Here is a 14,429-nt window from a genome sequence, read left to right on the forward strand (position 1 = left end):
GGCGCGCGCTGGGAAGGCGAGAGACCGTGCGCCTGCGTCACGGGGAAGGCGAGCGGGTCCCGCCCCTTTCCAAGTCCTGGGGGCGGGGCGTTGCGCGGGCTGTCAGCGCAGTGCGTCCGGGGGAGCGCGGGCCTAGGGTAATGTGAGGCTGGGAACGAGCGGGGGAGGGGCCCTGGGCTGCGCGAGGGGGGCGGTTTGTGGAGGGGGGGCCGCCGGGCTGCGCGAGGGGGGCGGTTTGTGGAGGGGGGGCCGCCGGGCTGCGCGAGGGGGGCGGTTTGTGGAGGGGGGGGCCCTGGGCTGCGCGAGGGGGGCGGTTTGTGGAGGGGGGGGGCCCTGGGCTGCGCGAGGGGGGCGGTTTGTGGAGGGGGGGGGCCCTGGGCTGCGCGAGGGGGGCGGTTTGTGGAGGGGGGGTCCGCCGGGCTGCGCGAGGGGGGCGGTTTGTGGAGGGGGGGTCCGCCGGGCTGCGCGAGGGGGGCGGTTTGTGGAGGGGGGGCCGCCGGGCTGCGCGAGGGGGGCGGTTTGTGGGGGGGGGGGCGCCGGGCTGCGGGGAGGGCCTGGTGCCGGGCAGGGGCTCTTTCCTTGCAGTCAGTGCCGGCATACGCCCCTTTCGCTGGGCAGGCCTTAGAGCTTGGTGGGGGCTGGGTCTCTGCTTTCGGGGAACTTCCTATGAAGTCTTTGTGTTGTGAGACTGAATAAAAACAACACTCTTCGATGTTTCCCACAAAATAACTTAAAAAAACCCAAACCCCACTCTGGTTTCAGGTCAGCCGGAACATTTTGTTTTGTAATTTTCTGTTCTTGGCCTCTCTGAACGGTTTACAATGTTTTAAATAAACATTTATTCTTGTTCCGAAAGAATTTTTAGGAACCACAATCTCACAACGTTGTATTCTGAAAATGGAAAGGGTTGTTGTATGTTGTTGCGACAGGGCATTTCAGTTTTTATCCAAACATTCATTTTTAATGTCAAAAAATTACAAATAAATCCGTTCATCTGAAGAAGTGGGCTGTGCCCATGAAAGCTCATGATCCCATCTACGTGTTTTGTTAGTCTATAAAGTGCTGCCAGACCATTTGTTGTTTTTTAATTTTAACTTTTTCCTAACGTTTTGATTTCAACTGAATCAACATTATTTTAGTCTCTGTGGTCCCATCAATCCTGGAGTAGGTGACTGTAAAACACTGTAATAATGCTGCCAAGGAAACCAGCTTATGTTTTGGTGGAACCTTAGCCTTAATTATACTGGAGACAGGCATGCAGTTTTAGATGATTCTTATAATGTGCAAGCTAGCTGACCCTTTTCTTTTCTGTATTCTTGCCTCACTCTAGGAAGCCATGGGTCCTCAGCTGAACTCTTCTGTGTGATATTAGTAAATAGATCAGCAGTTTGAAGACAGGCTGAATTTTCCTTTTTTCAGTTATGGCATCTCTGAAGTAGCCTGCTATACACGGTTCAAAAAGTTATTCTGTACTTAAAATGCCTGAAATAAAAGTCACCCCCTTGGGTAAGTTCAAACCACAAAATGGAGCTGAAATCGATAGAATAGTAGAAAATGTTTGGATGCTGTGATAGAGCCTTAAAGGAATTAAAATTAGTTAGAAATATTTCCAATACAGATAGTAAGAGATTCAAGCTTCGTTCTATGTTTTAGCATAGAAGAGCTCATTACAGTCTCATACTTGCACTTACATGTTACTATGTTACGTTGGTGTAATTAGTATGCTGCATTCAGATTTGTTTTTTCTTTAGGTGATCTTAATCTTGCTTTGCAAACATGAAGACACAAACATGTTGCTAACCTTGCTTTTGGATGGTGAAAGGAATAATTAATTTTTATAAGCTGCTTTGTAGATTAAGAGCTAGACGAGTGCAAAATATTATTTCCTGTTTTGAATTTGGCAGACACTATTTTCTGCCAACCCCAAAAATGTTTCTTTCTACTGAAGTTGGAATGTGCTATGAACCTCTTGTTTTCTAGCTTCTGCATACATATTAGCACAGTGTGTGCAAAGTATTAATTCTTTAACAATGCCGTAGATTCAGTGGGGGACTTTGTCCTATGGAGCACACACATTCAATCATGGTTGCTGTTATTTTATAGGGCTGTGGCTCTGTGTGTAGTCTGTATACAGAGGATGATTCTGAAAGATGGTAGCAGTTTTAGTGAGAAACTGTTTGACATCTCCTTACATATATCAGTAGAAATGCTTTTTGTTATGTGTCTTCTGGTCTGAAACTGACAAGCCAGGAGCTAAACGGATAGATGCGCTTTCACAAAATGGTGAGACACTATGGCATAGAGGAGTGACTATAGGAGATGGAAATCCAGGTTTCTAATCCATCTCTGTCAATTATTTACTGTGTGCCACTGGGCAAGTCATTTCCCTGTCTGAGCCTGGGTTTTCCCACCTTTGTAAATGAGGATAATGATACCAAGGATCTGAATGGGTAACCGGTTAATCTTACTGGGTGATGCTTACTGGGTACTGGTTAACTAGTATCCAGGAGCAGCCCCTGGCCTGCAGCCTGCCATGGGTGAAGGGCTGCCTCAGTGGGGCCAGAAGCCGCCTGCTGCCAGTGGTGGTAGCAGCAGCAGCCTTGGGCTTGGGGGCCTCATGCCACTGGTGGTGGCTTTAGCAGTCCTGAGGCTGGGACCTCGTTTAGCTGGTTAACTGATTAATCAGGATTTTACATTCCTAAATGATACTCGCCTTTTTAACAGGGGTATTGAGCTTCATCCTAGCTAGTGTTTTCCCAGAGCGTCAAATCTATAGATTCTTATAAAGGTTTAAGAGGTTATATGGACATGTGATGCAGCTGTCTTTGTTTCTTGTGCTCCAGGGGCTGGCCAGGATGTGGGCCGGAGTTGCATCCTTGTGTCTATTGCAGGGAAAAATGTCATGCTAGACTGCGGAATGCACATGGGCTACAATGATGATGTAAGTATGGCAGAAAGACTCTTTAAGGTTCATCTGCTGAGCATTTTCTAAAACTGCTTCTGGTTCTGTGAATGCCTGAGCTACATAATCTACTTGGCTAGCTGTACCCTGCATCATTTAGAAATTGTCTAAAGAATCCAGCCCAATGTTTTGGTGCAGTCTTAGGTGGGGGCTGACTGTCTTCTGAAACGTTCAGTATTAACAACTGCTGGTGTTATATTACCACACTTGATAGAGCTATGTTCCATTTGGCAAATTCTGTGCTCCCATGTAGGGGCTATATGTCCCCTCTTCCTCATGTATGTTTCTGTTCTGCAGTTCTACCTCCCATCCTCCGGATATTCATAGAATCATAGGACTGGAAGGGACCTCGAGAGGTCATCGAGTCCAGCCCCCCGCCCTCAAGGCAGGACCAAGCTCCACCTACACCATCCCTGACAGATGTCTATCTAACCTGTTCTTAAATATCTCCAGAGAGGGAGATTCCACCACCTCCCTTGGCAATTTATTCCAATATTTGACCACCCTGACAGTTAGGAATTTTTTCCTAATGTCCAATCTAAACCTCCCCTGCTGCACTTTAAGCCCATTACTCCTTGTCCTGTCCTCAGAAACCAAGAGGAACAAATTTTCTCCTTCCTCCTTGTGACACCCTTTTAGATATTTGAAAACCGCTATCATGTCCCCCCTTAATCTTCTTTTTTCCAAACTAAACAAGCCCAGTTCATGAAGCCTGGCTTCATAGGTCATGTTCTCTAAACCTTTAATCATTCTTGTCGCTCTTCTCTGTACCCTTTCCAATTTCTCCACATCTTTCTTGAAATGTGGCGCCCAGAACTGGACACAGTACTCCAGCTGAGGCCTAACTAGTGCAGAGTAGAGCGGCAGAATGACTTCACGAGTTTTGCTTACAACACACCTGTTGATACAACCTAAAATCATATTTGCTTTTTTTGCAACAGCATCACACTGTTGACTCATGTTCAACTTGTGGTCCACTATGACCCCTAGATCCCTTTCCGCCATGCTCCTTCCTAGACAGTCGCTTCCCATCTTGTATGTATGGAACTGATTGTTCCTTCCTAAGTGGAGCACTTTGCATTTCTCTTTATTAAACCTCATCCTGTTTACCTCTGACCATTTCTCTAACTTGCTAAGGTCATTTTGAATTATGTCCCTATCCTCCAAAGAAGTCGCAACCCCACCCAGTTTGGTATCATCTGCAAACTTAATAAGCGTACTCTCTATCCCAATATCTACATCATTGATGAAGATATTGAATAGTATGGGTCCCAAAACAGACCCTTGAGGAACTCCACTTGTTATCCCTTTCCAGCAGGATTTAGAACCGTTAACAACCACTCTCTGACTACGGTTATCCAGCCAATTATGCACCCACCTTATCGTGGCCCTATCTAAGTTATATTTGCCTAGTTTATCAATAAGAATATCATGCGAGACCGTATCAAATGCCTTACTAAAGTCTAGGTATATGACATCCACCGCTTCTCCCTTATCCACAAGGCTCGTTATCTTATCAAAGATAAGGGGCAAATAGAAAACCTTAAAAAGATGATCAGCAGGGCAATGGATGCTGCATTTCAGCATCATTTCACTCGGTGGCAGGAGGTTTCCTGTGTCCTTAAAACATAAAAGCCATCATTAGTTTGGTGCTGGGATGAGCTTTGTTACCAGCCAGTTGATTGATGAGACCCAAACCAACACCTGATGCATGTATGCTTTGTTGGATATAGGGTGATGTAAGTGGTGGTCCTCTCTTCTCCTGATTCTGTTGTTTTGGCTCTCAATGCCTGAAAATTGATGGCTTCAAATAAAGAGAAGCATAAGCTTAATTTCTGTGTGAAGATAAGAAAACTCATAAAACAAAGCACAAACTACCGTCTTTAGCAGAACTCTGTGAAGGTGTATGAAACCTACTAATGAGAATTATCATGAAGCTTAAATGAATCAGTTACCTATCTGATTTGCTGATCAAAATAAAATCTCCCGTTGGTGATAGTCTTGTTCTTTTTCTTGCTGCACTCTGTACTCCATCCCTTTTTTGTGGATTAGCCTGCAGCAATCCACCTTATTGGCGACGCCAGCATTCCCTGTTCTGCCTTGTAATAAGATCACAGTGCATTCATAATATACATGGTCGGCTGCCATTTGTTTAATGTCATGTTGTGAATTCAGTAACCTGCTTTGTTTAATATTTGATCATCTGCTTTTATGTCTTTTAGAGACGCTTTCCTGATTTTTCATACATTACTCAGAATGGAAGGCTGACTGACTTTCTAGACTGTGTAATTATCAGGTAAAACAAAAACTTGCTGTCGTCTTATTCTGATGCAGAAGAGGAAAGCACTGGAAAATAATTCTCCTGCTTTCCCTTCCTACATTAATAATCTGGCCACCTTTTAATGGCTTGCAGTTTCCTACTGTAAAGGTTAGATAAGGGTGTCTCAATACTTTGCATGAACAGCTAAATGCCTATGTGTCATCTCTTCATTCTGGATGTTCCTTCACAGCCACTTTCATTTGGACCATTGTGGAGCTTTACCGTATTTCAGTGAAATGGTTGGCTATGATGGACCCATATACATGACGCACCCTACCAAAGCCATCTGCCCCATCCTGCTGGAGGATTACAGGAAAATCACAGTGGATAAGAAAGGAGAGACTAACTTCTTCACTTCCCAAATGATTAAAGATTGTATGAAAAAAGTGGTAGCTGTCCACCTTCACCAGACAGTCCAGGTAAAATGACTCACCCTGGGGAACTGTCAAAGTAAATCAGTTGATCTGCTGAAGACAGGAAGGGGCAGGGTCTTCTATTTCTTCACTTCAGAAAGGTTAAGTGATGTGCCCAAGGTCAGACAGTGAGTCAGTGGCCAAAAGGGAATGGCGCTCTGCCCTGCTTTCCTCATGCCTGCTTTAACTAGGAAGCACTTTCACTCAAGTTTTAAGATGTGTTTCTTGTCAGTTTTCTGTTTCAACCAGCAGTATGATCTAATCAGTTTCCTCTACAGCCCTTCCATGTATCGAGTGGGGCAGTGTTCATTGTTCCTCACCTAGCAAAGATACAAAATAAGTGGGTGAAAAACCAAAGTGTATATAATGAAAAAGAAACAAGCAAAGGAGACCAGAAATGGACAGGGTGGAGTGGAAGAAGTCAAGAGAAAGCAAGACAGGCAGGCAGACACACAATACAAAATAGAAAGAAGGTGAGACTAAGATTACCCAGAGTCCTTTTAGCAACTGCTGTGGAAGCATCGCATGAGCTGGTGCATCTGTCTTGCAGGCTATGGATTTTGAAGCACTCTCTGGGCACAATCAAATCCCTTATTCGGGGTAGTAATGCATCTGAAGTTGGCTCTGCCATAGTGTGACTTTTGATATAGAGCAGTGTTTCCCAATTTTATTTGGCCATGGAACCCTCTTCAGCTTTTCAGAATTTCAAGGAACCCCTAGGTTTGTCAAGCAAAAAAAAAGAGGGGGGGGGGAACCCACCAATGCATGAAAATCACATTCCTTCCCCAAGGCCCCACCCCTTTGAGGCCCCATCATCTCTTTTCCTCTCCTCACCATCACTTGCTTTCCCCAGCCCTTATACACTCTCACTGGGTTGAGACAGGTGTGGGCTCTGGGGTGGGAATGAGGGATTTGGGTGTGGGAAGGGGTGAGAAGTGCAAGCTCTGGGAGGGAATTGGGATGCAAGAGAAGGCAATGCTGGCTCTGGGAGGGGGCTCCAGGCTGAGGAATGTTGGGCTCAGGTGGAAGGTTGGGGTGCCGAGCAAGTCACAGGCTTGTGGATCTGAGGGTGCAGGAGTTTGGGTTGCATATGTGAGTGGCTCAGAGCAAAGGGCTGGGAGTATGATGGGCTCACGACACAGATTTGCCATGTGTGGATGGTGCAGGAGTGTTGTGGCAGAAGACTGAGGATATGAGGATGCAGGAGTTTGGGGATTGTGAGAGGCTCAGGACGGGATTCCAGTGTATAATAGGCTCAGATTTGAGGTCTGGTGGTGCAGGAGTGTTATGATGCTGCAGTGAGATGGGGATTGGGCCCCAATTGGGGGCATGTTGGACAGGCTTCATTTTTAAATAAAATACTATGTCAAACTCAAAAGGTTTTAGTGTTGTCTTTATTTAAGAGGAGCGAGGAACCTGTTTTTGAGTCAAGGGTCACTGACCCACAGAAAAGTCAGTTGGAGCCACACAAGTGATATGCAATCCATCCTCCCTTCCCCCCTTCCCTCCCCCAGCCTCACTACTGGTCCCAACTGTGCTGGTGCAGGCAAGGGACAGGGTGCTAGTGCATGCTGGGGCCGGGAAGAGGGTGCTGCTGGGTGGCAGGATACTGGCACAGGTGGCGGTGTGCTGGGGCAGGATGCTGGGGCTTGGGACAGGGTGGTGCTGGAGTGCGTGGCAGGGTGCTGGGGCCGGGGCCAGGGTCCTGGGGTGGATGGTAGGGTGCTGGGACCCGGGGACAGGGTGCTCTGGGTGCTGGGGGAAGCGGACAGAGTACTCGGGGGCGGGAGGGGCAAGGGGGGTCTGGGCAGGGGACAGGGGCAACTGGGACCAGTACCTGACAATCCTGCAGCACCTCTGGGTTCTGGGAAGTGTGCAACTGCACTTGCCCTCCCCAAACAGCTGGCGTGCATGCTGCCTGAGCAGCAGGGGCTTTTGCACTCCAGCAACTTACTTCTGCGATGCCGTCCTGCGAAGGGTGGGAGGGCGCGATGAGTCCCAGGGCAGAGCACGCTGCCTACACAATTGGAGCTGCGCAGACCCGGGTCTCCTGACCATCCCCCGTACTGTTCAGTAAGGTGGCAGAACTAAGTTGCCAGGTGCCACAGCCCCATCTGTTCAGGCAGCGTGCACCGGCTCCTTTGGGGAGAGGAAGTGCTTGCCTCCCCACTGTGGGTCACGTGGCGTCACCCCTGTGCTCCTGTGCTGGCCGGGAGAACTGTTCCCTCTGCCTTCACCTCCCTATGCCTCTGCGTCACCAGGGAGGAATGGGAAACAAGCTAGCTGGCTCTCTCTCTCTTTCAGAGGGGGTGGGGGAATGCCGGCTCTTTGCGGAACCCCAGGGTTCTGTGGAGCACCAAATGGGAAACACTGATATAGAGGATGATGCCTCTCAAACTCAAAGGGTGGGAAGAGGATAATTGTATTTGGGAAGGGATCAGAAAATTAGCAGTTAAGAAACCATAATAAAATCAACTGCCGTCAGTGCTTATAATTCCCACTTTTGATTTCTCTTTAACCTCTGAGAGGGGTATCTAACATTGACTATGTGGTTTTGATTGTCTATGTAGGTAGACGATGAGCTGGAAATCAAGGCGTACTATGCAGGCCATGTGCTAGGAGCAGCCATGTTCCAGATTAGAGTTGGTTCTGAGTCTGTGGTATATACTGTAAGTATACAGACACTTCTAGATGCATACATCTCCTTTGTATGGTATGTGTCCATTTATCTTTGAGGCAGTAAATGGGTTTTGTTTTTCTTTTCTTCCTTTAGGGAGATTATAACATGACACCAGACAGACACTTAGGGTAAGTAGGGCACAGAGACGTTGTGAATTTTAATTTGTTTACTCCATATGTGGGAGATCTGCAACTCCTGTTAATGTATGGGAAACCATTAGTGTTGATCCTGTGTTCTAGGATAGGAGACTAAATCACTTAGTACCTTCTCTTTTGGAAAGATAAATGAAGTTTTCAAATATAGAACTAAATGGGTTTAGGCAGATTGTGAATGCACTTCTGCAGTATTCTCTCAGCTGTCCAGTCAAGATAATGTCCTTTGTAAGGCTGCACAATAATTGGGTTTAAATGTACCATATGTTTTCCTGTCATGGCATCTTTTATAGATGTTAGTCTTCAAAGATAGTTTAGATTGAATGCTATTTTTTGCAGTGAGGCATGATTTTTTTTGTCAGTACTGAATGTTGCCAGTGCTAAAATAGAAGTATATTTATGTGTATCAAAGATTTCAGATGTTGCTTGATCTTTAATAAAATGTAACCTCTTAAATGACAGTAAATAAACTACAAATTGTCATAAAAATCTGTAGTGTTAGTCTCCATATTGTAGACTGGATTTATTTAGCGACCCATAATTGCGGTGTTGTGTAATGAAGTTAGGAGTCCTGGCACTGCTGCTGACTTCCTGTGTGGCCTTGAGCAAGTCACTGCACATTTCTGGGTCTTAGTTTTCCCATCTATAGTATAGGGATAATGATGTTCCTTGTTCATCCTTTAAAGTTCTATGTATTGTCTATTAGATAGTCTTGTTGTTGTGTTTTGTTTTAGAGCTGCCTGGATTGATAAGTGTCGTCCAGATTTATTAATCAGTGAATCCACGTATGCCACAACTATCAGAGACTCCAAACGCTGCAGAGAGAGGGACTTCCTGAAGAAAGTCCATGAAACTGTGGAGAGAGGAGGGAAGGTATGGTATGGGGCATAAGCTAATTGGGGCCTTTTCTAGTCTGTAGGAAGCATGGGCATCTGGTGACTCTCGAGGGCTTTTATGGCTAATATTTGAGCTGACTTCTTGCACAGCCTGATGACAGCCCTGTTGCTCTACCAAGTAAAGTTGGTGGTTGGTTTTACTGCTTAAACCTAAGCTGTGGGTTAAATGTATATTTTTGTTGTTCTAGCAGAAGGGAAATGCCAAGGTTAGTGTAGCTTAAAGATACAACGATAAGAGTGCCTGAGAGTCAGGATTATGCACTTTGTGCCCTACACTGTTTGTAGTCATGTAACTCTAGAAATTGACACTGGATCCATTAAAATCTTTGCTCTTATGCTAAAAATTATTTCTAACTAATGGTTAACCAGTACGCTCATCTCAGTATTCCATGTTCCACTGTGAGTCTTAGCAGACTTTGGTGTAAAAACCCAAAGATAAGTATTAACCTACAAACAGGTTCCTATATAATGTTTGAATGCACTGCATGTAGCATTCCCATTTTTATGTGTTCAGATCTTTTCTAGTCAGAAGTAAACAACTGGTCTTGTTATCTACATGAGGCATGGTGGTACTTAATAATGTTAATAACATCTTAATGCAATTTTTAACTCTAGTTGGCTCTTGTGATTTTATGGGTTTCCTGAGGCACTAGCTTTTTCCTTGCTCACTCAGAATTTTGTTCAGTGCCTCCCTCTGTTAATTAAAAGATGATTTTCTGTATCCAGGGAGAGAATTTTCAGAATAAAACATGCCTTAAAGCAATCTTATTAAAAGGTGGATGTTGGATCAACACTAAAATAAATAATATAGAGCCAGTGATCAAGTCACTGGATTTTCAAAGAAAATAGGCTGACTTATGTGTGCCTGTAGCCCTTAATTTCTGAAGTTTTAATCAAATTAATCGCTGATAAAATGGGAAGTGCAGTCTGTATGGCAATCATATTTATAGTTTTAATGGTTTTATTTTGGTTAAAGGTACATTAGTTCATTCTCACTAACTTTGGTCATATACTTCATTAATTGTTCTGGTCCTAGTGAGGGGAAAAATCTGGATAAAAAGTGAGTCTTCTGAGCATAGATGTGGTGTACGCACAGATCTCTCACTTGGAGACTCATCTTAGAACTAACTGATGACTTCTTAAGTATGAAATTGTCACTGAATCAGGAAAACAATCAGTAATATAAGGTCCTGCTAGTTGGCAGCAAGCATCAGTGAACAGTTTGATAGAAGAACGTATTAGAGACATGAAATGACATGTGAAAACTGTCCAAGTAGGCAGCTGTGTGTATGACCTGTGTTTGTCTCCTATGCTCTTTATCCCCTGGCATGCTAAAATAGTTACTGCTAGGATATGAGTGGCTAAACTGTAGTAAAGCAGTTAAAATGAAAAGTGCTTGGCTCAGTGTAATTTACCATAGATAATGCCAGAAATGTGGCTTTGTTTTTATTTACAGTGTTTTATTGGAAGCTTCCTTGCAGTGCTAAAAAAAAGTGTGATTCCCTTAAAGCATGTACCCTGTTATAGTGAAAGAATCCAGGGAGCTTGGGAGGTTGCTTTCAATAATTGTGCACTATTTCCTTCCATTAAGAACAAGTTATGAAGGGGGGGGGGGGGAGCAACATCAAGAAGATTGCTCCCTCTGGAGGGAAAGTTTTGAAAGGAGGGCACATGGAGTGCATCTGCAAAATTAATGGGCCTCTGTTGTGAGCAAATGCAGATGTTTGTGGACACAAGTAAGGCAGGTTATTTTGGCATAGTATTTGGAAGTAGTGTAGTAACCCTACACTTTAATTGCAGGTTCTTATCCCTGTTTTTGCTTTGGGACGAGCCCAGGAACTCTGCATTTTATTGGAAACTTTCTGGTAAGAACAGCCTCAACTTCTCCATTTAAAACCTGTATCTGTGCTCATTTTTTCCATGATTCTGTGGTGTCTGTTTTGACTGTCATAGACAGTATTATATTCATCTCTTTGTCCTCTAGTCTGTAGCTGCCCATGCTGACTAGCGTACATTGATTCCATGTAGTGTATTTTTTGGTGCTTTAGTCTCTCCATCTCTCCCACATTATTCTACAATATCTTGCTCTTTTGAGTCATGTCTCACCTTGCCCCCAAACACTGAGTCTACATTTTTCCCTTCCTGAATTTCATAATACCCTCTGGCCTTGCAAAACTCTACATCCTCGCAACAAGTAACTTTGGGGGGGGGGAGGTGGGAAATGGCCAAATAAGTCCTTTTTCATGAACCTTGTCATGGTAGGATCAGAAAGGAGAGGCTGTGTCTGGGATGGAACCACATCTATGATAATCTAAAACTGTATTACTCTTAATTATGCCCCATAGCATCATGTGTAACATTTGAAATTGGGAAGTCTGGAGCAGCTAACAATGAGAATTGGATTATCTAACATTAATGTGACATAGCAGTGATGTTGATTTATTTTCCCTATGTTAAGGATATGACTGAAATCTTAGGTAGTTACACTGATTCTTGAGCACACAGGGCAGCACCTGAAAGGTGTTTCAGGACCCCCAGTGTTCCCTCCAAGATTTTCCATCCATGAGTGGAGTGAGTTTTGTCTTGTGCACCAATTTTGGAGTCATGGGTACTTGTTCGGATGTGTGCCACTGTGGCACCCAAGTTATAAAACACACTCCTCCTCTGCTGCCATGTCTCCCATCCTTCCCTTGCCCCATCTGCTCCCCTGGTGCTTGCTGCTGCCTCCCACACCTCACCCTTCTCTGCTGTCCTGGCTCCTGCCCTTCTTATTCCCTTCAGCCCTCCTGGGACCTGTTCCTCTCTGCACCTGCCCTTTCTTCCTCTAGCCCCCTCTCCTAACACTGCCCTCTGCCCCACCCTGCCCTCTCTCTCTCTCCTCTGGTGCCTGTCCCTTCATTCCATTCCCCTCCCTGCATCTGCCCTTCTGCTTCACACCCACAATCACCCTGGCACCTGCATCTTACCCTCTGCACCCTGCTGGTGCCTCCCTCTTCCTCCCTGGTGCCCTCCCCCTCACCGACATCTGCCCCAGTTCCCCTCACACCCCTCTGCAACCTCACACATGACTTGCTCCATCCCCTGCCTTGCTCATGCCCACCCCTCTTTTCCTTGAACCCACTCCTCCCCTTTCTTCTTCCTTCCTTTTGCCCCCATTGCCCGTCCTCTCTTCAACCCCCAATGACACCTTCCTATCTCCCCTCCTGCCCCACTCCCCCTGCCTTTCCCCTCATCTCCTCTTGGCCCCCAGGCATTTGTCTCTCCTCCACCCTGCCACTTGGTGCCTTCCTCTTTCTTCTCCTGCCTAGGCTCCCTCCTCTTCCCTCAGCACAAGCCCCTTCCTCTCCTCATCCCCACATTCCCCTTACCTTCTTTTATCCTGACCACCTGCACCTTCTGGGTGGGGCAGCATGGCGGGTGGCTGCCCCGTGTGCTGGGGGTGGAGCTGGAGCCAGGGCTGCAGTGCTATTTTTAGTACTGTGTCTCTGGCTCAGGAGCAGCTGCACCGTGGCCTGGCTCCAGTCATGGCACGCAGGGCAGCTGCCCACCACGCAGCCCAGCCCTGGGATCAACTGGGGCCAGGGCTGTGTAGTGGCTGGGGATGAGACTGCAATACTAAAAATGGCACCTTGGCCCCAGCTCCAATCCTGGCAGAGGGGGGCAGTGTGCCCTGTGTGCTTGTACTCAAGTCAGGGCCGTGGTGATATTTTTAGTACTGCGGTCCTGGCCCCAGCACTGCCACACAGCCCTAGCCCCAGCTGCTCCCGGGTGCTGGGCTGCATGGCGGGTGTCTGCCCCATGTGCTGGGACTGGAGTTGGAGCCATGGTGCAGGTTTTTAGTGCAACATCCCAGGCTCCAGCTCCAGCAGCTGCCATGTGGTGGCTGCCTAGCTGCTCCAGGGGAGGGGCAGCCACCCACCATGTGGCCCCGCTGCTGAGAGCAGCTGGGGCCATGGCTGCACAGCTCTGCTGAGGGATGGGCAGGGAATGAAATTCTTGGTGTACGCCTGCACGGGTGGGCACCTTACGGAGAACTCTGGCCAGGACTCCACATATGCTAACACAACTGGCTGGCTGACTCTTCTCTCTGCCCAAAGGGAAAGAATGAACTTGAAGGCCCCAATTTACTTCTCTATGGGGCTGACTGAGAAGGCCAATCACTACTACAAGCTCTTCATTACATGGACTAATCAGAAGATCCGGAAAACTTTTGTCCAGAGAAACATGTTCGAATTCAAACACATCAAGGCGTTTGATAGGGCCTTCGCCGATAACCCTGGGCCAATGGTATGTAGAGGTTCAGAACGTCATAGGATTGATGAGCATGGATAGGAGTTGCTTTAGTGCTGTTTTTTGTCTGGGCTAGGAAGGTGCTTGATTTACTATTACAGAGCCTGTTGGTCCTCCGCTTCCATTGATAACAGAAGCCATGCAGCTTAAGCATGTTATGATCTCCATTACCATAGTATCTGAACTTCTCACAACTGAGAGCCTCTCTGAGATAGTTACTGTTATCCTCAGATGGGAAACGGAGACCCAGAGAGATTAAGTAACTTGAAGGTCATAGTAACTTGCCCAAGGTCACATAGGCAACCTTTGGCAAAACTGGGACTCAAATCCAAATCCCTACTGAATACACATTTTTGCATGAAAACATCCAATCACGTGCAGCATAATGAAGCTTTTGTCTTAAACATATCTGATAAAAGGAATAAATACGTTAAAGATCTAGGTTGCAGGGCAGTGAAGTCAATGTATTAGTATATTAATCTAGCATTGGCAAATCTGTTGAATGCATTTCCTCTGCATTGACCCAAACTATATTTTTTTTATAACCAATCCCTTTTAAATTTAAACTTGTGAAATAAACCCTTTAAACATGTTGTACATTAACTATTGATTTTGACAGATTCCTATTCTAGCTACCTCCCAGTAAATCCTTCAGAAAGCATCATAATACTACAGGCTGATTAAAAACTCTTGAAGGTTTTATTCAGAAATGTGAA

General features: G+C 46.0%; 1 protein-coding gene across 1 annotated transcript in view; it reads left to right on the forward strand.

Annotated features, from left to right (window-relative positions):
* The window catches only part of INTS11 (integrator complex subunit 11), a 22,429-nt gene continuing 8,000 nt past the window's right edge, over window positions 1-14,429 (forward strand). Inside the window, exons 1-10 of the mRNA XM_075906646.2 lie at window positions 1-137; window positions 1,331-1,506; window positions 2,844-2,941; window positions 5,185-5,258; window positions 5,473-5,701; window positions 8,266-8,364; window positions 8,469-8,503; window positions 9,262-9,400; window positions 11,224-11,288; window positions 13,521-13,710. Of these exons, the coding sequence (XP_075762761.1) occupies window positions 1,479-1,506; window positions 2,844-2,941; window positions 5,185-5,258; window positions 5,473-5,701; window positions 8,266-8,364; window positions 8,469-8,503; window positions 9,262-9,400; window positions 11,224-11,288; window positions 13,521-13,710 (957 nt within the window). The 5' untranslated portion in view covers window positions 1-137; window positions 1,331-1,478. The remainder of the gene's footprint in view (window positions 138-1,330; window positions 1,507-2,843; window positions 2,942-5,184; window positions 5,259-5,472; window positions 5,702-8,265; window positions 8,365-8,468; window positions 8,504-9,261; window positions 9,401-11,223; window positions 11,289-13,520; window positions 13,711-14,429) is intronic.

Source organism: Pelodiscus sinensis, chromosome 24 (assembly GCF_052426305.1).
Source record: "Pelodiscus sinensis isolate ZL-2025 chromosome 24, ASM5242630v1, whole genome shotgun sequence".
NCBI classification, from domain to species: Eukaryota; Metazoa; Chordata; order Testudines; family Trionychidae; genus Pelodiscus; species Pelodiscus sinensis.